General features: G+C 43.8%; 1 protein-coding gene across 1 annotated transcript in view; it reads right to left on the bottom strand.

Moving 5' to 3' along the window:
- LOC134625945 (E3 ubiquitin-protein ligase SMURF2) overlaps positions 1 to 25558 on the bottom strand; it is a 55420-nt gene that overhangs the window by 5478 nt on the left and 24384 nt on the right. Inside the window, exons 2-14 of the mRNA XM_063471351.1 lie at positions 25171 to 25209; positions 23063 to 23171; positions 16377 to 16510; positions 12854 to 12919; positions 12275 to 12359; positions 12029 to 12112; positions 11426 to 11640; positions 9077 to 9161; positions 7964 to 8122; positions 7826 to 7873; positions 2318 to 2519; positions 779 to 882; positions 483 to 597 (exon numbers count right to left, since the gene is read on the bottom strand). Coding sequence (XP_063327421.1) covers positions 483 to 597; positions 779 to 882; positions 2318 to 2519; positions 7826 to 7873; positions 7964 to 8122; positions 9077 to 9161; positions 11426 to 11640; positions 12029 to 12112; positions 12275 to 12359; positions 12854 to 12919; positions 16377 to 16510; positions 23063 to 23171; positions 25171 to 25209 — 1445 coding nt within the window. The remainder of the gene's footprint in view (positions 1 to 482; positions 598 to 778; positions 883 to 2317; positions 2520 to 7825; positions 7874 to 7963; positions 8123 to 9076; positions 9162 to 11425; positions 11641 to 12028; positions 12113 to 12274; positions 12360 to 12853; positions 12920 to 16376; positions 16511 to 23062; positions 23172 to 25170; positions 25210 to 25558) is intronic.

The raw sequence follows: 25558 nt of genomic DNA, 5'->3' as shown, positions 1-25558 counted from the left end.
GACTGCTTCTCCACTCACGCAAACATGAAAGTGCTAATTAATGTTAAATGACACCAGCTTAAACATAGCGCAATGACGCCGTGTAAGATAAGACAAAACGCCAAGAAGTCGCTGATGGCAGCTGCACAGCAAGCTGTTATGAAGGAGGACGTGCAGAGTGTTGGTGTGACAGTGGCGACATCTAAAGGAACCAAGCAAGAGAAAAAAAAAATTAGGAGACGAAAAGAAAGAAGGAGAGGAAAGAAGGAAGAAGAAAGGAAAGAATGAAAAAGACAAAAAAGAAAGGAGGAAGAAAGAAGAAGAAGGCAGAAGGGGAAGGAAGGAAGAAGAAGAAATAAGAAGAAAAAAGAGGAAATAAGAAAGATATTTAAGTGTGTTTATTTACTTATTTATTTAAGAAAAAGAAAATCCCATCTTTTTTGTGGACACTTGGTTCTAAAAGCATATTTCCAACATGGCTGCAGGTTATATGTGCGACTCACAGGATTGACCGCAGAGTCGGGGTTAATCTGCAGAGTGTAGATGTCATCACGGGAGTACTGGAACAGGCCGTAGTACGGGTTCAGCATCTCATGTGACAGCAGATAGAGCCACTCCCTGCACGGGGGTACAACAGGCATGGAAGAAGAGAATAGAAAGCAGTTACACTCTCTGCACTGTAATCCCAGACCTAAACAGGAAAAGCACCTAACAACAAAACAGACGGGTAGCATGAGGCAGATGCCGTATTCGCAGTTGGTCAAACTCTGTCAGTTTCAGGCACGCCGCTCATCTTTACCTCGCCACTCCTCCATAGTCGAGCCCTTCTTCACCTCTAAACTTCACCATCAGCCTTTTCCACAAATCCTTTGGCCTCATCTTCATCACCTGCCGATATGATTCCTGCAACGCAGACACAAACATGTCAGGAACAGTGTCGACTTAGCTAGATGCTGATGTTAGAGTCACTGAGAAGACTCGCGTGATGCTGTGGACGCTGTCAGAAATCACTCGTGGCCAGTTCCCCTGTTACCTTCTGGTCATGAAACACACATACAAGAACACAGCCCTGACCGCTGATCCTAAACCTGCAGCTTTTGTGGCCATTGAAATGAAAGGCAATGCCTCAGAAGCCATGTTGAGGTCTTTTACACTAATATGGCAGTGCATTTTTTGGGTTTTTTAGCAGTCGCTTCCAAGGATTTAGGCCGACCTAAATCAGCGTTCCTCCCACGTGCGACCGGCTCACAGTATCGTGTGGGGGGGTTCATTTAAAGTGGATTAGGGGCAGTTATAATAAACACAGCCGTAAGACTATAATAACACCGCCTCTTCCACAGCCAGGTTCCGCCGTGCCCTCCAGACGGAGCAGACAGCTGAAGGGTGCTGTGGAAGAAATGGGAATGTCTTATCTGCGCCGAAAAAGCACACACGGAGACAGCTCTGACAGTCCACCGCCTAACACTCGCCTGTTCACTCATAATTTAATGCTTCAGCTGGTCTGGAGAAGCTATGCAGTTATGTCTCGCTCAACCTCAAGATGTCCTCTGCCCCGCCTCCCCCCCACCTCCACCCTCTCTCTCTCGCTCACATTGAGATCAGCCAACAAAAATGTCTTCGTTCAGATTAACAGACGTGGCTGTTCCAGCACATTCCAGTGCATATTTTATGAGGGTCATGCAGTCGGTTGCAGGTGTTGTTGTTCTGGTGAAGGCCCTGCACGTCATAAGACACGGGAGGAAAAAAAGAAGAAGAAGAAAAAAACCCAAAAAACCCTCCCCCGCTGAGAAAATGTACTTCATCTCGAACAAGAGGGTCTGCTTTAGATTTTGAACAGACTGCCTTCACACATCATAGATAACTGTGTGCGTGCGTGCAGGTGTGTGTGTGAGAGAGAAATCGCTCTTACAGCCAAACTGCTATGGGCAACGACCTTTATGGGAGTACACATGGAGAACAGGGGAGAAAAATACCTATAAATAACTTGTGCAATTACAAGCTGCTCAGCGGGTACACAAGTAATTGTGGTAGTTGCTCAACTTACAAGGCATGTAATTTTGTAGCATTGTGGAGAAATTGAGGGCATTGATTGTTTTGTGTTTTTGGGGAGGGTTTTTTTTGCCAAATGTCAATATGTTGGCTGGAGTTTTAGGTTAAAGGATCAGGTGGTTGTGCAACGGAGCGCATTTATTATTTCCACAATCTCATTTCAAATGTTTCGCACATGCTCTGGCTCTCAAGTGAATACTCTCCTGGTTTAAATCACGTACCAGTTTCTGAACATGAGAGCTTTAGTTGTAACGAGGACGTGAATTCGCTTTTTCCTTTCCCTACTCACCTCAAAGATCTCCTCGCGGGACACCTCAATGCGACAGTGGCCGGCCTGAGGCTGCTGCTGAGACAGTTCCTGGCGAAGGATCTTGAGCTTCTGAACAAGATCTCGCTTGTACTTGGGCACCGTGAGGCACTCGGCCTCCTCGGGGAGCTGACTGGGGGACACCAGAGCCTGCTGGGCCTGATCCTTCAACTGGTTCTGACGACTGCGGGGGAAAGATCACAAGGAAAGGCAGAGGAAAATGAGAAGGGGCCAAAAGAAGGAGACAAAAAGACACACATCGCTTGTGAGAAAAATAAGCAAGCACTAGCGCAAGAATAACAAGAGAAAAGCCAAAAGGCTCAAAAACGCAACACTCTCAGAGTCAGCGTACTTTCTTAGTCCTTTGCTGAGTGCAGGGAATGAGGAGTAAACACACTGAGGTCATCTGGGAAGACCATCAAGTCAAACAGCTCCTCGCATACACACAGACATACAGTAGGTGGAGGTGGGATTACTGGAGGTAAGACATCACGACGTGCGCACGCATACATGCATACATTCCCCCACACCTGGCAGAAACCTGATAGTCTTGCACCCAGGGATGACCGAATTGAAAACAGTCTTTTTTATTCTTTTTCTTTTTTTTAAAAAAATACATACTCTGTTGTTTTTGACTCATCGCATAAACTTGAGGTAATGTAAGGTCCTCAAGGCCATCCCTCAGAGATGTGCAGGCACATTCTGACAAGTCCAAAAGTTTGTCACCAACAGTCGGCGAGAGAAAAGCCTACACACGCTGTGATGGATTGTAAGTCATACCGCATACTGGCCTACAAAGTAGAAAAGCAGCAACTACATATTTGGTCAAAAGTAAGTCAAGGCAGGATTTACTGTCTGTTTTGGCATATGGAAAATGTTGTGTGGAAGGGAAAAAGAAAGGCATGGATCTATACAGCTAAACAGGAGAGTCACAGTCGGCCTTCACTAAAGCTACTCCTCAGTCAGGTCTAAAGTCTTACATATCACAACATGAAAATAATCTAGTCTTAAAATTAGGCTACGTCCACACAAATACGTTTTCGTTTGAAAACGCATCGTTTTCTCTCCGTTTTGGCCTCCCGTCCACACTGAGACGCCGTTTTCGTTCAAGGAAAACGCAGCGTTTTGAAAATGCTCTCGAAACGCATACATTTAAAAACGCAGTTTTCGCTTCACAGTGTGGACAGCGAACCCTGAGCCTTTTCGAAAAGGATGACACATTTTAGTCATGTGATGCTGTCATGTGACCAATTAAACTAAGATAGCGGAGGGCATTACACAGCAGTTGTTTTGTTTGCGCTCAATTTTGACAGCCCTATTAAAGATTAATATCAGTTTGTACATGCTCCAGATAGCTTTTCTTCAAATTATTTAATTCTCACTCGTTTTTGCAACTTTGTACTTTTGTGTTACTCGCAGCAACAACTTCACCTCATTGTTAGTCCATTTAAAAAACTCTGTGCTTTCCCTCGACATTTTGCCGCGATGTTTCAAAGAGCCGGAAAGTAAATAAACAGCAGACAGAAATGAGGCAGGTCGAATCTTCTTGCATTTCACGTATGTGCAGTACTGGAACATAAGCGTTTTCAGCCGTTTCAATGTGGATGCACAACTCTGTGAAAACGATAGTGTGGACGCGGAGCGTTTTCAGACGTATACGCCATTTTCAAATTTATCCGGGGCTAGTGTGGACGTAGCCTCAGCCAAATACAACCTGGGATGAATAATAAAAGGTCACATATTGTTACACTGTGTCGTTATTTATTTCACAAACATTCAGCCGAAATGCAGAGGGAATGTGTAAAAAATTAAGTGCACCCTAATAACAGCACAATGCTGCTGTGCTTGGGATCAGAGTCCTTTTGCACGACCCAATTTCAGCCAAACTTTAGCTGTCAGACAAACGGCCTCATATTTGACTCTAGAATACTTTGGTATACAGAGGAGTTCATGGTCGACTCAGTGACTGTGAGGTGCCCAGGTCACGTAATAAGCCCAAATCATCACGCCTCCACATCACTGTGTTTGATTTTCACCAAATATTATGACCAAACATCCCCACTTTGGTCTCATCGATCCATCTGTCGAATGTAGAATGATGGGTTTTAAAACCACCAATCTTTCCCAGATTAATGGGCAGCAACATTTGCTTAATTACGATGAGTGCTGGTCTCTTTCCTCCATGGCATTGTGTTAACACACACCTGAAAGCCCCGAACTGACAAAACCTCAGTTTATATGAAGACCCTCACACTTGCTAATCATCAGTTAATCAACTACACTTGATTAGCACCACCTGGCTGCCATTACCCTCTTAATTCCTATGAAACCAGTGAACAGGGTGGACTTTTTTGACACACTGCATCTGCATTTGGGCGTTGTGCATCTGAAGCCGTATTTACCTAATTTTAAGACCAAAGTATTTGAAAATGTTCAAATTTAAAGACCGTGTTTCTATGGTTCATTTTTGACAAGTGTTCAGGGGAATTTTCTTTATAACTCGCTCTTTAAACTATAAAAGCTTCAAGTTGTGCATTATTAGGAACACGGCCACTTTGATTGACAGGTTGGAGGTGAGTAGGCTGTTCGTTTTCAATTAAGGCACTGAACTGAATCGTGCGGTTGATGTTTTTTTGAAGCATTTGTAAAGCACTTGTCTGTCAAGAATGATGGCTTGCGGTGTGGTTAACTGTAACTACAACCCACCTGTGGGTCTGTGTGACAGTTTGGGTATTTTATTTGATGTTACTTAGCACAATGTCTATATGTTTCAGCTCGCTAGGTAATAGCTTCACCATCTCATCCAACAGAGGTCGTTCACAAACCACTGGGTGGCCATGTTAATCCTCTTTAGATCTAAATGTCTGCATCAGACTGCTCTACATCAGTATAAAGTAAGCAGAGAATAAAGCACAAATGTTTTAATTTAAACACTGCTGCCTTTTAAAGTTCTTACCGCCCGATCAATAGCGAGACTGTGATCTTTGTCTGAGGCTAATGATGACCAAGCTCCCGACTCCAGTGTAGAATACAACTTTTGAGTTGGGTTTGGGAAGAACGCCTCAGAGGGGGGTACACAGCACACACACAGAGTCAAAAGAGCCTCTATGAGGCCTTCACTAAAGGATTATTTACACAGTGGCCTTTTGCACTTCAGTGGCCCGGGGGGGGGGGGGGGGCAGGCATGCTCGCCCCTGAGCAGGGTCATAAACACCAGACTGTGGAGCTGAGCACAGAGGGTGGTTGACACACACACGCACACACCACAGTCTGCCAGCACAGTATGGCTATGTAGGAAGTAACACTCAAAAGTGACGCCAAGGTTAAAACAATCATGTCTACGCCAACTTTTATCAGGTTTTCAGTGAGGCAAAGAAACACAGGGAGGAGACCTAAAAACGTGTCCGGAGTTCGTTTAGCTCAGCACTACTACCTTAAACTATCCACCCAACAGCTTGCATTCCCCTGCACCACAATGACAACTTCTTGAAAAAGTGACTGAGTTTGGTTTTGGTGTCTACCAGGCAGAATCCAGTTTGGCTTTTCAATCAGTTCCTGCTATCCCAGAAAGCCACAGGGCCCCATAGGACACCGAAGACCTCCTTGTGAAGCCCTTTATTTCCTGCAGACTAGACTTAGAGGGAGGGAAGGCAGGAAGGGCACTGTCCTGACAGCACCAAAATAATGTAGACACTCAGATGGTGGGAGGGAAGGAGCGGGAGAGGAGGCACAAGCATCTCTCGCTGCACTTTCACCCATAAATCAAAACGTCCCTGCTCCGTCTCTCTGTCTCTTTCGCTCACAGTTGTCGGCCCTACGGCTCTGTTCTCCTTCCAAAGCTCACTGAGGAGCACGACTCTGGTGCATGTTACCTGAAGACGCTCACTGCAAAGACAAGTTGTTGCAATAAAAGCAATGTTTTCGCCGCGCAACAAATCACAAACGTCTGAGAGGCTAATATCATTTCTCATGCAACTGTACAGACGGGCAGTTCTGCAGCCAGGTCTTAAAACCAGACGAGGATTCGGTTACCTATTGGACAGTGACCTTGACCATTCAAGCGGCTGGATTCTGCAGAGGATTGCAACATCACAGAGGAAGTTTAACCAAAACCACACTCTGGATGCTCAGGCAGTGTCTTTAGCAAATAAAAAGAGGGCAATACACTATAACACTGACAGATGTATATATAAATATATATATCTCAAACATTTTTCTGGGGTGACGGCACACGGAGGGTGAAAATTTTTTTAAAAAATCTGATAAAAGACAGATGTCTTGAAGGAAATGCATGAAGAATGATGTGTTTTCCAGACTTTTGTCACAAGTTAGAAAGTCATTCCAAAGCTGTGACAGAACCTAAAAAAGCCTATAGATGATCTATTATATGGTAGTTGTAAAGAGAAAGGATTAACATAGATTTGTGGAGGTTTTGCATATCTCAGACCAAGGTCCAAGTGTTCTTGAGTAACCAAGACTTAACACACGCACACACAAAAAGAGGAACCACACAGCACAAGAACTCCAATAACTGCAGACATTTTTCTATCTTACTTTAAAAACACACACCCACTTATTAACTAATCTTCCTATCATAATTTATACACAATCAAAATTCCGTTTTTTCTCCTTTATACATCTGGTCATAATTACGCTTATGACAAATTATTATAAACAAATGTGGCATGCAAAGCAACTTATTTTATTTTTTAACTTTGTTAGGAGGGCCACAGGGCCCAGCTAATCCAAAAGCCCAAACACGTCCTTTGATCCATCAGAAAAGAGAAGGAGGGAAAAAAAAGAAGAAAGAAACCTGATCTCCGTGTCGATGCATTCCATCTCTGCACGGAGCAGGAATGAGGTCAGGCGGAGAAAGCCCACCAAAGCGCCCGTACACTTCTGCAGCTTTTGCAGAGCAAAGGCCTCTGGGTAATTCTACGGTGGCTGCTGCTGCTTCTACGCAGTGTGTGTTTGAACAGCTGCGCAGGGGAAGAAATTCTGAGCATGTGCATCCCCGCACGCCGACATGCACCGAGCGCGGGCCATTACGGTTCGTTCATTTACTTTGGGCATAGAATTTATGCTTCGCTTCCTGGACGTTGAGACGCTGCTCGGCCGCAGACACGCCAGCCTCGGTTTCCACTCTGCTATTTGATGTCTGGCCAAAGACAGCTTTGTGACGGATAGTGTGCTAAAACGCCTTTACGATCAAAACCCTCTGCATGGACTGAGGAATTTGGAAATTTGAAAAGAAAGAGCGTGCGGGGGAAGTGCCCTGTGTATGTATTTCTGTGGGTGAGTGCTCGCAGACGTCTGCTCAGCAGAAGCAGTGCGCTGAGTGTTGAACGTCTGCAGGTGGTGAACACGCAGGATCCCGGGGCAAAAACATTGGCTCGGAGGGAGGCAAACTATACGAATGAAGTCTGGCAGCGTCTGCTTGTGTGTGTGTGTGTGTGTGTGTGTGCTGCTGCCACGAAGCCCGACCCTTACCTGACATTCTGACTCTCGATGCCTCCTCGAGAACCATTTGGACTTGGACTGCAGAGACGAAATGGAAACAAAAATAAATCTTTGCTTTTGCATCGGTCTATTTCACATATTTTCCTGATTGAAGCGTGCCATGCTTACTTTAGGACTAGATGCAGGTTAGCAGAGAGGCGCGGGTCTGTGAACTGTGTGGTTCGGTTGTTATGATCGACGAAGTACACTCTCCCGGTTGCCGTGTTCCGTATTTCCCATCCCGGAGGTAGAGGACCCAGTTCCTCACAGTTTACATTACTCAGATCTCTGAGGTGTACGAAAACAGCAAACAAAGAGTTAGAAAGCGCAAATTTAATGTAGCGTAGATATGAAACACGTGACAGCACTAAGCACTGAAAAGAATTAAAGCAGACAGCGGGATTCTGAATGTCTGAGAAATCACTTTTATTCTGTTTTTCTTCTTCCTCCCATCTAAAACTATTTACAGCTGCCCTTCAGCCTTTCAGCTGGACTCCAGGGAGACCAAGACGTTCAGAAATTACAGCTACGCTGGCGCTAACCTTTCAATTTTTAAGATTTGAAGCCAAAGTGACCAGAGCCTCACAAGCAGTGGCTCCTGACAGGCTCCTATCTAGACCAATAAAAACATCCTCTATCACTCATAATCTCATTGGATGCAAGACAGAAGTGATCAGTCGTGATTTATTGAGCGAGCGCACTGAAGTCTGTTTCTACAAATGCACATTTTAGAGATTGTGCATTCTTTCAGAATACGGTAATCAATAAGGTGCACATGCCTCAGCGGGTGTTACTCAACAGCCTCTGGTATGACTGAGTGAGACCTGTGTGCTGTTGGCCATGTGGTTCGGGCCTTTCGGTACTCATGCCAGAGGACCAAATTGCTCTCAGAGCCCCGTGACATGGGTCTTCTCACAGCATGTTAGGCTCATAATCAGCTCCAGGTTTACGGCGCACTGCAAGCCGACCGGGAATAACACGAGCTATGGATTCTGTCAGGGGGACCGCGAAGTATAAGAAAGAAGGATAAGTGATTTAGGTGTCTTCCCCATTCCCCCCAATTAAAATAGCCAATTGTCTACCAAAGACAGTCTGTGTGCAGTGACCTGAAACTTTTGATCCTAGCAGCATATCATGAAAACTGGAGCCAAGCAACAGGTTTGACTACATTTATTCTAGAAGCATTTTTGGCTTTAAACTAGTGTTATGTGTATGCATTTGGACGTCCTGTGAAGAATATACCTGGGTACCCTGGGATCGTGCCACGTGCTGACACCTGTCTGAGTGTGGAGGAAGTAAACTTGTCCTTGCTGTGTTGTCCTTTGCTCTGTAGTAAGACAAAAACATACAATTAACCGTTCATTATATGTTAGCTTGAACACTTCGATTAGGCAGTTAAATGTGCAGTTAAATCAAATCATCCAGACGAATTTGAAAAAAACAGAGTTGAATTTGTATGCCACTGGGCGACCCCCGTCTGCATTCGAGCGTGATAGACAGATGGAGTTTAAAAAACTGCTCGAGTCAGTGGAGATCCCAAAAGGCAGCCTGAAAGTGGCGGCAGGGAGGGGGTGAGGTAAGAGACAGGGAGATGAACACTGGAGAGGAGAAGAGACTGGAGAGGGGAGGGGGGATGTCTGACTCTTTAGTTGGTGAGCTCATTCATCATGGCATGACATATATTTCCATGGAGCTGCTTGCCAAGAGAGAGCTCTTCGCTGGCATCCCTTTGGCTGTGCCAGCCTACTTTAACACACACGTACACACGACCTTACAAACCCACCACTTAGCCGATGAGCGCGCTGCACGCTCGAGGCGCGGGCAGACATCTCTTGGCTCATGCGGGAACCAAAACGCTGCTGACAGGTTTTACGTGAAACCCCGAAGAATTAACAAAGTAAGGTCAGAGTGAGGACGTACTTATATTGCTGGATCTGTCTAGCTCCAAGTGCGGTTTCAGTTTATGGGCCTAATCTCAAAGAAACAACATTGTAGAGTCAATTCATAGATCCAATTTAAAAATCAATCAATAAATAAATACACCCTCCCCCTGGAAAGTCATCTAAATAGGCCAGATTGGATCTTTTTGGCAGGACTGTTCTGTCCTGCAGGCTGTACAATGAACACCCCTCGCTCTAGCTGCTGCTTTAATTAAGCCACAGGGTCCTTAGAGCTTCATTCAGACATGCTAAGCAAGTACAGGAGGCTTTCTCACGGTCTTGTTACACTGGCTATATGTGCAAATGAAAGGTCACTCTCTCAATCAGCAGCTTTTGGTGTTATCAGAAAAAAAAATTGAATGAATTGATGCCCAAACATCACAATCTTTACTTGTTTTCGGTCCAGCCGAGGTTGCTTCTTCTGGCACTCATGTTAACTCGATTAAGAGAAAGAGGTACAGAGATGGGGAGCAAAGGAGGTAGAGGACCAAGCATAGCAATGCTTGGAGCCTCCTAATCTGAGGGACTGAGGGCAAAGCTGTGATACGCTTCTATGGCTCTGGCTCCCAAATCCTGCAGATGATGTTACTGTGAGGATAAACAAAATTCCCTTGAGCTGTGCAGGGAAACGCAGCCTGTGTGTGTTTGCTTTTATATGAATGCGTTTGATTGTCTGCTTCCAAAAAAACAAAAAAATCAGGGGAACAGAGGGGGGAAGACTGTATCTGCAGCCAGCTTTTAACAGTTAGATCAATTCAATTAGATGGTCTAAAACGGAGCCAGTATTTCAGGCTCCTTGTGTCGAACTGCAGAGTCATGCGAGCAGCGGCCGACTGAATGAGGACACAGATTAGCTGGGCTCAGCGTTGAGCAGGGAGGAGGGCCAAGCAATTAACACAACAGCAGTAGAATGATGGCACTATTCGTTGTGGAGGCGGCTTTCACTGGAGATTAATCTGCATTAAGATTAGAAAATCCGGGTCAAGTGCAGTACTATTAGCACAGTGCACTGAATTATACCACTTTTTTTAAAGATAGTCTTCCAATCTTTTCAGAGAGCTCAAGTTCAACTTCACCATTTCAAAAGAACCGAACTGATTAGTCAGATTAGTTAATAACCTGTTTGTCTGTCAGGAGGAGTAGGAGTTTATCACTCTTGCCACCAGTAAGAATGATTTTATTATAAGTGATAAAAGATATTAAAAATTCAGAAAAGAAAACAGAGAAACAACAATCAGAAGACGCCCTATGAGCAATGGCTTGGCGACAGTGGGAAGGAAACACTCCCTTTTTACAGGAAGAAACCTCCAGAAGGACCAGGCTTAGGGAGGGGCAGCTATCTGCTTAGACCGGTTGGGGGTGAGGGGAAGAAGAAAGGACTAGAGACAAAATGTGGAAGAGAGTCAGAGATGAATCACAACTAATGATTACATTCAGAGTGACGAATAAACAGTGAAGAAAGAAATGCCCCGTGCATCATCGGAAGCCATGACTCGTATAGGAATTCTTTCAGTGCATTTGCAGCAAATGAGGACAGTTTGTCGATCTTCTGCAATCACCTACTCAGAACAGCGCAAAACCTGCAAAAAGCATGTAAATGTGACATTTTTAGTCTTTTCACCAGTCTGTGCGCATGTTCACAAATACTAACCGTATCCCTCGGGAAGGTCAGGGTGTGTGTGCAGATGGGTTCTGCTCATGTAGTTGCGGTGCCTCTGCGAACGGACCCGTCTCTCCTGTGCCCGCTGGTCGCCGTCGCTCGGCGGTAACGCTGTGGTGGGCGTGGCGCCGTTCGTGCTAATAGGCGTGTTCTCGTCCACAATGCAGCTTAGAGGACGGCCGGGGCTGGAGTACTCCGATGCCGGCCTGAGAGGGGAAAAAGGCAGGTAGGAGGAGTTCAATAATTAACAGAAGAGTGTGGCTGACGTCAGAATCGAGTAATAAATACAAAAGAGGTTGCTTGAGACATTAAGAAAAAGAACCTAAGAAGAAAAGGCAGAGGGAAAAAAAAGAGATGCCTTCATTTCTGCTCTTCTCAGCTCCTCCATATCATTTAACGCCACTGTCTGAAGCAATTTGTCTGACACCTTTTTTTTGTTTTTTTCCCCCCCTTCAAGGAGCCCACTCAATTTTTCTCCAGAGCTCCCCAGTTTGGGAGCACTGAGGTCAGTGATGTGGATTTCCATCAGCCTGCTGCTGTTTGATTTAAGAGGTCTGGCTTTGAGATTCTGCAGGGACTGCAGAGTGTACTCACCTGGTAGGCCTCTCCCACTGTGTGGTGCGTGTGATGTGGTTCAAGTACTGGATGCGCCCAGACGCGGTCCTCCTCTCCTCCCAGCTGGCAGCAGAAACGTACACAGACACAGCACACGGTTAAGCAGACACAGAAGCATCTAGTAGACGCGCTGCCCCCTTTCACTACATGCAGATATCGTATTCTTATATGAATTTCAAAAATATCTCTTCTGAGAAGACAAGAGAGTTCCCCCGACTCACTCACCCATCTGGAAGATCATTGTCAAACAGCCGACTGCAGTCCACCACAGGACCTCCTGTGCCTATCCGGTCCCTCGACTGCAGGCTCACTGCAGCAACACATGGCAGACAGATGCACACACACACACGCGCACACACACACACACACACGAGTGTTACTAGACTGCAGCTCACAGCGTAGGCGCAGATATTTTATCCATGCACAAAATGGAACTTTGTGTCTTTATTAGAAGCAGGAAAAGGGTTAATTTTTTTTTTAAATCAGAGGTATGCTGAAGGGTCTGGTTAAACGAAAATGCATTTCCTTCCAGATCTTTTTTTGTTTTTAAACTTCTGCAGGGAGCACGTGGTGAATCTGAGCTTCAGTGATGTATTTTGTGTGTGACAAATGAAGCAGATTTTCAAGCAACAATAATAAGCAACATTTGGCAGGTCGCATTCATTTTGAGCTGTTTATACACGTGAGAAGCAAAACAGAACACTGCGGTTCACTGCAAGCTCTCCCACTTCTACAACCTCTGTCAAAGGAAGCTATAAAGTATCACCGGATAGTTTTACACCGGGCACACAAAACCGTACTCACCCACTATCTGGCCCCTGACTGTGTCGCTGTCGTTGGGACTCAGTTTGTTCAAGTCTAGTCTCTGATCTGTTCAGGAGAGAGTGAGAGAGGCAAAGAGGAGAGAAAGAAGCCAATCAGACAGACAGGAAATGAGAATAGAGATGAAAGGAGGAGTAAAAAAAACAAAAGAAAAAAAGGATTCATCAACTTCAGAAAGACACATGTAAACTAGCGTGTGTTGGGATGTATTCGTCTCCCCACACACTTTGGATAATTCCCACTGCTCTGTATCATTTACATCACTCAGAGTCTCCGTCATTATCTGTCTCTCATTCTTCTGTCTGCAGACCACAGCTTGGCTGTGCCCTGGAACAGATGGTCTGCTCCGTGGAACAGCCACTGGCAGTAAAAAAACAAAAACTCACTGAGCATCGGTACAGAGCGGGCTTCAGTTCAAATGCTGGGGTCAAACATTTGACAAATTTCAGTACAAAGCCTGCACTATTCCGCTCAGCCTTAGCGTGGACATGAACTTCTGCCAAAGTCTGGAAACTCTTTGTCTGAACTTCTTAAAGTCTGCGGAATTTGAGAGCGAGTGAGAAACGGAGAGAGATCAGGCGGAAAGGAAAGAAAGGAAAAAAGAAGTTGCCTGCAGACATGAGAAATGCCACTATCTGCTCTCTGTTGTCTGGGTGTCATGCAGATCAGCTCAGGATGTGTGTCTAGACTAAACAGGGACCAAAACTGGCAACGGTCGAAGCGTTACGAGGCTGGCCGGAGGTCAGCAGCCACTGACAAAACAGAAAATGTACTCGTGCTGAGGTTGGATGAAAGTGTATACATGTAAATACTTGCACAGTCATATACAAGAGGACATGAAACATAAACGCTGCAATTATATATAAATGTTACAGTCAACCCGAGACACTCTACAATTATACATAAAAGTTGTACTCTGTGCCCTCGGTAAGGCTTGTGGAGGGGACCGAATGGCAAGTGCTGGTAAAAGCACACACACAGACAAAAGAATGACAAACGCACACAAGGGGAGAGACCACAACACTACATATCTATGCTTACACTTAAATAGCTGCACAATTATGCATGTCTGCGTGAAATGACCGGTTGTCTAGATCGGCAGACGGAGATAGAGCGAGGTTAGTCACAATGGCATTTGTGTGTGTGTGTGTGTGTGTGTGTGTGTGTGTGTGTGTGTGTGCGCGCGCGCACATGTTGCCAGTCTACAGAGGAGACTCGAGGAGAAACCCGAGGGGTGAGGAGAAGGCCAGGAGAGAGAGAGAGAGGGAGAGAGACAGCGAGGGGGAAAGCAGAGGCAAACCACTCACAGCTGTGGCACAAGGTTCAGGTTTCCTGTGTCCCTCCAGGAAAACAACAATGTCAGGAGCTTCTAGGAAAACTGGTGGGATTCTTTCACGGTTCTGCCTACAAGACCGCAGGCCCATGGAGCAGGTACTGGCTCAGACTCACTCCAGACCGCTTTTGCTGAAGCTACAACAATCTGGCAGGGCTTTTATATAGGGAGCCATTAACTAAGACCTTCGTCTCATTTATCCAGTTAGCTTCTGACATGAGACATTTTTACCGTAATTGCTGGGTGATGTTAAATGGCTCTTCCTGTTCTGGCAGGGGCAGAGTGCTGACCCCTCTCACACCCCGGTCTGGCCTCTGTCAGGCTTAGCGAGTGAGACAGGGCACTAAATGGAGCCACTCTAAGTTGCAGTCGCTTAGCTCTGGCAGCAGCGGTGTGGACAGATAGTCCAGCTTCAGTGAGCTGTGGAGGTCTGATGGCCGTAAATGACAATTTAACTGCTGTCATCTTCTCCAGCAGATTGTAATAACCTGAGTAAATCAAATAACACATAAAAACCCTGAGGTGATCCAGGCATATTTTAAAGTACAAGATCCAGATAAAATAAACCTCACATCAGCCTGCTGTTGAGGTTGGCCTCCTCTGCCAGCTTTCTTCCAATTGGCTACCCCTCGCAAACAAAAGCTTTGAACAGCATGTGGGTGGAGCCCTGTGACTGAGAGGACCATATTAGGAATATCTGCTCTTAACTACATCATACAGAGCCACGAGCACAAAAAACAGTCTGAAACTGAGCTTTTAGCATTTGTCACACTACACATGTGTGATAAGTATAAGGAAAACTGTAACAGATCATCTTTAAAGTTTGTGATTTCATACTTGTTTTTATTGAGATTAAGTCCCTCTGTCTCATTACCAAAGCACAGGCTAATCCTAGCAGCTGCTAATTAATGCAATGAACATATTAACAGTCAGTTTGGAAGGAAAAGCCCTCTTTTAAGTGTGAGGAGAGCAAGAGTTCTTTAAATCTCAATTTTAAGGAAGTCCCGTTAAAGAAAATGTCCTCAAACAAAGATTGGGGATATCCTGTTCCACATGCATTATAATTTAATGCAATATATTAAGTAGGAGCCTGACAGTGTCTCTGTATGTATTAAGCAACTGGATGTCAAGGAAAAGTACAATGCAGCAGTATTTTAGCATGTTTATTATCAATTTTCACAACAACCTGGAGAGGACTCATGTTTTAACTTGTATTCGTATCCTATTAACACATTTAGTCTTCAGGACCTTCATTATCTGAATCAGAATTATTTTAAAATGTCAAATATATATTTCGTAATAATCAACCGACAACTATTAGGAAGCATCCTTCTATTAACTATGCTCCAAAATATTTTACATTTCTTTAATTCCTGGGAATTTAGTGCTCCTTCTTGATAACATCCTTTAATCAAAGTCTCAGCAGAGCTACACAGACCACCCTCTCCCCTGAGGCGGCCTTAAGCCAAGCCGGAGACAGATTTTCTTCAGCCTGTTCTAGTCTGCCCTCAGGTCCCCCCACCAATTGGACATGCACACTTCACCTGACCCAGGAAGAATCTGTGAGGCATTCTACCCACCTCATCTGACTCATTGCAGAAGAGATGTACTTTAAGTCTCTTCTGAAGGACTGAGCTCCACGCCTCGTCCCTCACCAACTCTTTGGAGGAAACTCATTTTCACCGCTTGTATCTGTGATCTTATTTTTTAGGTCACTACCCGCAGCTTGAGGCTCCCATCTCTCCACATCGCTGAAGACACTCCATGATCTGCCTGTCTAAATCCATTCTTCGCCTACTGACATACAAGATCTCGACACACATTAGACAAGAAACATCAACAGTGCAGTCCATCCTTTTCCCACCGAGATCCATAAACGCAGACTTAGAGCTGCTAATTTCAACAATTAATATAAGCAGCATGGTTGCTTTTTTGGGGCCAAAAGTACGAGACCAGCGGGCAAAATTTTAAAAAGATCCATCTGGTCATAATGTTCATAATGATAATGAAGTACGGCCTATAGTATATTACTTTGCTACTTGTGCTGACACAAAACACCAAATATATTGTCAATCCACAGAGAGCTACACTGTTAAAGAGGGTTTAGGGAAAAAAGGGAAAATTAAACACCAAAATGTGTGGTAGATACATTAAAGTATCACTGGCACTTACAGCCTGTGTCTTTAAGGCGGTTGATAGCATTGGACAGAAGGCGGACACAGCCCAGGAAGCCAGCTCCTTGCTTCTTATGGATCTTCTTGTGATTCCACACGCTGATGGTGATGGAATCTGATTTTCCAATGTATCTGTGCGGAACGAGAAAAGGAGACATAATAAGTACACGGATTTAATGAGATGTGCCATAGAAACTCTCTTTTACTGCTCAACAAACAGACATCTGGTTTAAAGGTAACAGAGATTTCCTCGACACTACAGCAAAGACACACCCACGTCACGGAGGTTACTATTAAAACTCCTTGTCAAGGACTACAAAACGAGGCGGAGTCGGCACACATGGATGTGGAAGAGGTAGGTGAGCAGGCTCAGAGGGATTTTCTGATCCTTGGTGTCTGAGTAGAAGACGAAGCACCACAAGTGGAGTGGGAATTATTTATCACAGTCACACCAGCCACCCTCAATAAAAGTGGGACAGAAGGCCATGGTACTCCTGCGATGACACCACAGCACAAAACCACTTTAACTGTAAAATGCCCCCTGATCTGTCGTCATTTTAAATACTCTCCCAGAGTGCAGGGGAAATGAAAAAAAAACCTACGTTTTGCTACAAAATGGATTTTTAAACTTGGGCTGACATCGAGTTTTCTTTTGGCTTATACAATTTACACACAAGACATTTTAAGAAAACCATTTTCCTCAATATATGAAAAGTACAAATGACCTTCTTTGATCAAACCAGCACCACTGAAATTATGATTGGGTATAAACAGTCATTAACTGCTCTGCCAAACATGGAAGGCTGTAACATTAGTTATATAATTTGAAGGCTGTTTGCCTCAAAGTAAACTATTTTGACTTTATGAGTTTATGATGAGGTAAGAAGTGCAGTAACTGTACAGTAAGCCCTCGACATAATGTTTAAACTCTAATCTAGGTTGAAGCTGGTTAATGATTGCACTTAAAGAGGACGAAAAAAAATTAAAATGACAAGTCAATAATTATAGGATGAAATATCACAAGCAAGACCGACTCTGCAGCAGCGCTAGCAGCTCTGAGGGGATATCACCCTATTAAACATCATAGAATCTCCTGTTTTTCAGAGGTTGATGGTCTACAGTTGTTTTAGACATGAGCTTTTATAGGCAGCAGTGGAAGGAGTTGCAAGTGTAAATGCAGCTCCCTAGTATAAAGGCTTTGTGATGCCCGACTGCACCGATCTGTGGCAATGTGAAAAAAGCTGCAGGTGAATTCGCGGTTGTCGATTGGCTGTCCTGTGTTCTGCCTCGTTCAGGCGGCTCATGGCTGATGTAAATGATCTCCAGCTGTGGGCTACATCTACAAAAGAAAACTTCAGACAATGTCCTGACCCAATTCTTCTGACATCTTTTGTAGTTCCTGTGTAAAAAAACAGCTTTAGTCTCACTGTGATACTATTTGTTATTTCAAGCTAACTGAATGGGAATGGTGTCACGAGACAGAGTAAAGAGGGAAATAATAACAGGTATAGGTATACAAGTTTTTGTAGGTAAACACTACACAAACTTAGCGTAAAAACTAGCCCGTGTTATGACTGACAGCGATTGTTACGGCTGTACTGCAAGTACTGAGAACATTACAAGGTCCTATTATAGTTTTCCTTACGATGTTATGCCTGATTGTTGTTTGTAAGACAGAAAATGAGCACTGACAGGTGAAGTGAGTAACAATGATTATCTCTCTTTATCTCTATCTAACGCTGGTTCTGATAGAAAGGTGTCAGAACACACAGAGCATCACAGTTTGTTGTGTATGGTTCTGCATAGCTGCAGACCAGTCAGGGTGTCCATGCTGACCCCTTCCCACGACCATAAGCACCAACAATGGGTATGTGAGCATCAGAACTGGAGCGATGAGAGAAGGCGGCCTGGATGGCTGGGTATTTGTGGGCATTGGTTACCTGGGGAACACCTGAGACCAGGATGACCTATGGAAAGCGATGTTCTGCTGGGAAACCTCGAGTCCTCCAGGTGGCTGTTAGTTTGACACGTACCATCTACCCAAATTGTTTCATGAACATGAACACCCTTTCATGGAAACCGTATTTCCTCATGTCCGTGGCCTCTTTCAGCAGGATAATGGACCAGGCCAAAAAGCACGAATGGTTCAGGAGTGGTTTGAGGAAAGCAATAGCAATTTTAAGGGTTGACTTGCCCTCCAAATTCTCCAGATCTCGTTCCTATTGAGCATCTCTAGGATGTTCTGAACAAACAAGTCCAATCCATGGAGGCAGCACCTCAAAATTTGCAGGACTTAAAGGATCTGTTGCTAACATCTTGGTGCCAGATACCACAGCACACCTTCAGGGGTCGAGTTGAGTCCATGCTTCGATGGGTAGGTCTGTTTTTTTGGCAGCTAAAGGAGGACCAACACAATCTTATTCAATGGTCATAACATTGTACCTGACTGGTGTACATTGTTACACCAATATTATTGTTGGTCAAGCTTTCAAATAATGAGGTCAGCTTGAGTACAAACTCCTGAGAGCCAGAAAGCTCAGGCTTCAAACTGCTTTAAATGCTCCATTTCAACAGTCTTTTTACTTTTTATCATCCTGGCTCTGTTGTCTGATTTCAAAGAGAGATCATCATCATCATCATCATCATCACCACAGGCACCGAGCTCAGGTTATAGGTACAAAAGCCCCTCCCACTCCCACTCGGTGGGTCAAATCTTCTGTCAGCAAGGGGCAACCAATCAGAAATAAGATGCATTTGAGGGAGTGGGAATGGGGGAACTGCGAAAAATAATTGGGATAGTCCAGCAGACTCCATGAATTTTATTTTTATTTTTTTTAAAAGGGAGCTGGAAATAGGCATAATTTTCTCTTTAAAAAGATTAACTGGTTTGACCACTATGCAAGTAAAGGACATGATCAGGCACACACAGAGTTACAGATGTGCTGGCAATGAGAGACGCGTCTAAATAAGTGGAATTATTTCCTTATCGTGTCTGCCTCCTCGTGTGTCAGGCCTCAGTGTGATAAAATCTCAGCATGTGAACCTGTTGCGGCACATCTGCTCGGGTGGGCTCCCTCCTTCAGTCTAAAACTAATCGTCTGTACGATTCAGAGAACTGCATCCCACTGTAATTATCATGCTGCTTACCAAAAGGGATATGAAACAATGAGGCTGTGAGTAAGACGTCTGGACATTTTGAGTCAGTGCCAAATGCCTGTCTGGGGTGCGATGTGAGAGAGAGTGCTACTATGTCAGACAGACATGACGGGAGGGAAGTATTATAACCAAACCAAAGTCATCTGGATCCATGTAATAAAATTCATTAGTCTGGCTAAGATTTTTCATACAGTCATAGGCAATAACACACACACACACACACACACACACACACACACACACACACACACACACACACACACACACACACACACACACAAGTCAATGGGAAAACTGGCATTAAAGGAAAAGGAGCAGATTTAAAGAGCCAGATGTGCTTTTTTAATACACCTTTCATTAAGTAGAGGAATCTTTGGCTTTTTTTTAGGTTTAAGAAAACATACACAACAAAATGAAAAATTCATAATCAGAGATACAAATGCAACAAATCCCAGACTTGCGAATCAGTGTCAGATATTTAAATCTGTTTCCTAAAGACTCTTAAAAAAAGGGCAGTAATAAAATACCTCTTTGATTTAACAAATATAAAAAGTTTAAATTGAAGTATTCTAAGGAACCCAAACCATTTCATCATACACAACAGCTTGCTTGTTACAGATACAACAGTTACAGCATTAACCACAAAGTGCAATCATCGCTCTCAAGTCATTTCTTGTCAGACTTTACTGGACCTAACAAGCAGGCTTCCCGGCGAGGCTGCTTTCAGCATTATCCTCAGGGTTTCTTTCAATGCATTACATGTACTAAGCCAAATCCCCGCCAAACACGAGCAAAAAAAAAAAAGAAACAAAGCAACAAACAACAGCCAGGAGTTGGACTCAGAAACAAAAACAACTTAACCCAGTGATTTAATGGGGAAAAACAACCCTCGCAAAACAGAAAACTGATTTTAAGACAATATTTTTTAAGGTCCTTTGTTAGTAAATGTGTGTTTAAGATATTTTAAGACCAAAAGGACACAAGCAATTATGACAGATTAGCAACTGAAATAGCTCAAAGTAATAGAATACACTATTTTTTATTATAGAATTAATAATGTATTATATTGCAAGGTCAGTCATTTGCCAGTCAAGTAGTACCTAACATCAGTGGATAGAGCTAAATAGGACAAGCAACATCTGACACACAAAAAGTTGCAGTAAAAAAAAAAAACAAACAAAAAAAACCTCAGTTGAACATTGGCTGTCAAGAAGCCATTCTTAAAGCAGCAGGAGAAAAGGCTGAGGTATGTCAAATTACAGAAAAACTGGACTAAAAATCAGTGGCAACAGGTCTGATGAAGCGATGAATCCAAATTTGACATTTTTGATTCAAAGTCTAGTCAATATATACACAAGTGGTCAGGAGAACAGTACGTGTGTACATCTGTAAAGCACGGTGGAGGCTCTGTCATGGTTTGGGCTGCATTTGAGCCAGTGATGTTGGGGTCTTGTAAAAATTGATGTAATTATGAATGTAGCAATGTATGCAATCAGGAAAGTGTCTGATTGGCAAAGGCTTTAAACACACTGCCAACGTAGTAAAAGCATAGCTGCAGAATTATATATGGTGTTTTCTATCAGTCATGGACTGGCCTCCCCAGAGCCGAGACCTCAACATTATTGAAGCAGTGCAGGGTCATTTAAACAGAAAGGAAGAAAAGGCAGACGACTATTCCTGAAGACTATTAAAGAAATGACAAGATGGAAGAGTTCAGAATAAAAGTGATCATACCAAATATTGACACTCAAAATTGTACAAATTCTGTTTATGCCTTTATATTACTATGTATGTTTGCACGTCTCAATAAATTACCGTACGTAAAGAAATGAGTGGTGGCACAAGACTTTTGCACAGTACTGGTAGTACCTTGGAAAGCTGAGAAACTGGAATAGCCAGCTATTAGTTCTTTTGAACTCGTCGCTTCTACAGAATTACAGCTCAGACGGTGGGAGGGGAATGGATAAGCGGGTGGGTGTAAAGAAATTTGAGTCTAGACAGGGCACTTAACATTGCAGATGTATTATTTAATAACGCTATATCTGATGGATTCCTAATTGAATAAATGTGACAGCATGACAAAAGAGTGCAAAAATGCAGGAAGACACTTCCCGTCACTTACTACAACGATGAAGGGTCCTCCAGACGAACGGCTTTATTACTCATAATTACAGTATCCTTGCCTCTACTAATCCCCAACAGGAGTTATTCAGCTTAGACTTCCTTTATTTCAGTCATATCCTATGAGTGTTACGGATCTGTTTTAGAAACCGAGAGCAAGCAGAAGGATTGTGCGACCCAGGCAGCTAGCTAGACTGCGTCTACTATTCTTGGCATGCTGGCAACATCCTGCAATGCTGAAGGGTCACAGACCATGGGCCAGTTTGCTCTCTGCAGCGTACCCAAGAAATGAAGACCCAGCACACACACACACACACACATCATTTCTACACCCTCACATACAACAAATGGAAAAAAGGAGTCACTGCCAACAGCTTTAATGCACTAGGCTCTTTTGGGAACACCAGGTGTTGCAGGCCCTATTTTAATAAGTGTGAGCCAGCCAGACAGCCAGAGAAGCTGCTCTCAGTCAATTAAAACCTCTCTCCTCCAACACACCACCTGAGGGTCCTTCTGCTGTTCACCACGAGAATAAACACAGACAGTAAAACGGGATACAGTCATGGTAAACGTATCACCGGTGCAGAAAAACCCAAGTCGTTTTCACATAAATTCCAGTCTACGATATCTGCAGGCTCTCGGGACAAATTAGAGCAGAGACGTTTCCACTGAGCCACGAGTCTGTGTTCTCCGCTCCATCAATTCATCCCCGAGGTGTGCGTACGTGCGCGTGACTTTTTCCCTCTTGTCAAATGCGACAGGCGTGGGGCCTTGTAGAGAGAGGGTCCTGTATCCCCAGCAACCAAACAAACGGAGACACGTGCTTCCTCTCGCTGTTGGCTACGCATGACGGCTTGGATAAACACTGGGCCAATACTGGAAACTTTCACTCTCACATTTTCACTCACGCTCTGTCTCTGTTTTTTCCAGGTTACTTTCGCAGGACACACCATCTTTGGGAAAAAGGCAATCGGGGTACAACAAGACATGCACGTGTTTCAGTCAATGGAAGAAAATACTATTGGAGACGGCCCTCCTTTTCTGATTCCTTAAATACTGTTCCAAGGGACATTTTTAGACCGAAGGGTTATGTCATTACACAGTATTTAAATAAGTGAGAGGCCAGATGCAAGAGCTGTTTTCATCGGTTTAGATCCTGTTAATGGCAAATTCTCACACTTCAAGGTTATAAAAAGAAAGACATACTAATTGAGAGGCACTGCAATAAGCCAAGCATGGCCTCAAACTGCTGTTTGTAATCAGATTTAGTCTGTGGGGCGGTGGGAGGTATTCAAATAAACCAAAGAAGACTTCTTAAATCCTTACAAACAGATGTCAGAAATGATTCAGTGTTATAAATAAATAAAGAAATAAATGAAGAAGAAGAAAAATGACTCTGAGACTCACAGATCATAGTGTTGGTTCCACTTTGGGTCAAGCGTGTTCCTCACAGTGTCTGTAGAGTGGCATTGTCCTGAACCATCCACGACCACCTTGGCAAAGGGATCAGGCAGGCCTGCGGGGAGAAAAGAGCACACCACAGCACAAGAATAAACAGTTTAACAAGACACAAAGACAATACAGATGCAGTGATCTACACAACACTGATTTCTGTTGCAGGACCAGTCCAGGCAGGCTAAAGATGACCATTTTATTACTTCCACAAACTTTTTGTATTCTGATGACAACTGACATACTCTGGTGTTAACGCATTGCAGTGCAAGGATGCACGGGACACCTTACATAACAAATGATTAATTCACAGTACAAATGGTGCAAATGATAATTACAGTTCTTGTGCTCCAGAACAGTTTGAGAATATGGGACCAGTGCTACTAGCCTGTAGCAGCCTATCAGTGATAGGTGTATATCAGGGGTGTCAAACTTATTCTTTGTCAGGGGCCACATACAGCACACTTTGATCTAAAGAGGGCCGGACAAGTAAAAATCCACTTTCTGTTTGCGTAAGTTTAGCTGCACATTTAATCCCTACGATATCTCAATAAAAGAGAAAGAAGCGCAGCTAAATATATTCTGCTCTATTTAATTAAATAAATCTATCAACACAACTCTTTGGACTTAAATTGTAAAAACACTGCAGAAAAAGTTGTGGTAGCTCATTGCCCAGACTGACCTTTATTTGTTTATTTATTTTACTGGGAAAAAAAAAGAAAATTATATTTTACATTGTTGGGGGGGGGGGGGGGACCCAAAGGCTGTTATTTTAATTGATTATTACTTTGGTGTAGTATGAAAGACGGTGGAGGTGTTCTTTATTAGTAGCACAAGCTGTAAAATTTATTAACATTTTACAAACACGGCCAGTGGGCCAGGTTGGAGTCTTTGCCGGGGCAATTCTGGCCCGCGGGCCTTATGTTTGGCATCCCTGATCTATATGTTCTCCAAAATCCTCAGACAGGGAGAAAACAAAGATCAGGGTAATTTGTAAATAGTGTCATAACACCGTTTACTTAGCTTACCGGCTCCAGCTGCACTCTTTACATCACTCTAGTACTGTCTGCAGCACATGTAGCAGAGTAGCATGATAGCAGCGCAGATGGTGAGCAGCTTTCCCACAATGACTAGATTTGAGACTTTTATTTTGTATCCGTCTTAGAGAACTGATGTACTTAGTAACAGAAAATCTTCCATCCTCTTATTTTGAAAGTTCAGTTGCTGCTAACCAGCTACGGTTACTGGCTGGCTCACTGGCCAGGTTGCTATTGTGGCACTCCCTGTCTTTTAGCTGCTCTCCAGAGAGCCTCTCCCATCCTGCAATCGGATTGACTCCTCACTTGTGAGCATGAGACACATCCCTGCTTTGTCTGGGCAAAATACAAGCTGCAGACGTGAAATACATGTTAAAGCCATGCTGTCATGGAAAAAAAACAAAAAAACAAAATTGTGCCTGAGCACAAAACAGACTTTTTCGTGACTATTTCACAAAAAGCGCCTGGCCTCTATGATTGATGTTTTCCTATCTACAAATAAAGTAGTTGTGGCTTGGATCAGTATGTTCACATAAGTACACTGTAATACACCACAAGAGCCAAGTCTGTATATGTATCCATGTTCGTAGCACCACTCTCCATGTAACTGAATGTTTGCTCAGCTCTTGAGCGAGCAGAGGGTCTTAAATGCTCATTCACCATGACAGCCTGACCCAAACACACCAAAACGTGACTCTTGCTGACACCTACGCTGAAGAACCTAGTAAGCAACAGTTGCAGAAAACCTGCCAAAACTTACACTTATAGGGTTTTAAAGGCATTTTACGATACGAGACAAATTTACCAAACACACTGCATATAAGGAACATTTGGAGAAAATCTGTTGAAATGAAACTGTTTAAATCCTAGCATAGTTGCAAACAGTGGCCTCTTTGTCAGCCCAAAGTGTCCTCATACCGCTTTCACTTTCATACCAAATTCCCATGGTTGTTGGTTAAATGAAAGTCTAAATAAGGTTTAAAAGGTTTATGATGAAAAGATAAATAAAAGGCAATAGATACTTACGGAAGAAGTCCTTCTTCACCAGGTTTTTTGCGCAGAGGACTGAAAAACAAAAGCAAAAAAGTCAAGCATTAGATATATGTTTAATATTCATCCCAACAAGATCAGGTTTCAGGGGCATCACCAAGGGGGACACTAGCCACCCCTCAAAATCTGCTGGCCCCTGATCCCTGGCAAGACAGTCCTATGTTGGTAATAATTTTAAAAAACCTGAGTACGAGAGAGGAAGACACCCTCCCCTCTGCTGTGCCCCTGCACTGTTCTGTTTTTAAGTGTGCTGCCCCAAGACTTTTAGTGGCCCCCATACACGGCCACCCCTAAAAGAATTCTGGAGGTGTTCCTGTCTGGTTTGCAATATACAACTTTGCAACTTAAGGGTAAAAATCTGCAG

This window comes from Pelmatolapia mariae, linkage group LG4 (assembly GCF_036321145.2).
Source record: "Pelmatolapia mariae isolate MD_Pm_ZW linkage group LG4, Pm_UMD_F_2, whole genome shotgun sequence".
Taxonomy (NCBI): domain Eukaryota; kingdom Metazoa; phylum Chordata; class Actinopteri; order Cichliformes; family Cichlidae; genus Pelmatolapia; species Pelmatolapia mariae.
The sequence above is the reverse complement of the archived record's forward strand: the minus strand, read 5'-3'. Positions and strand labels throughout refer to the sequence as shown.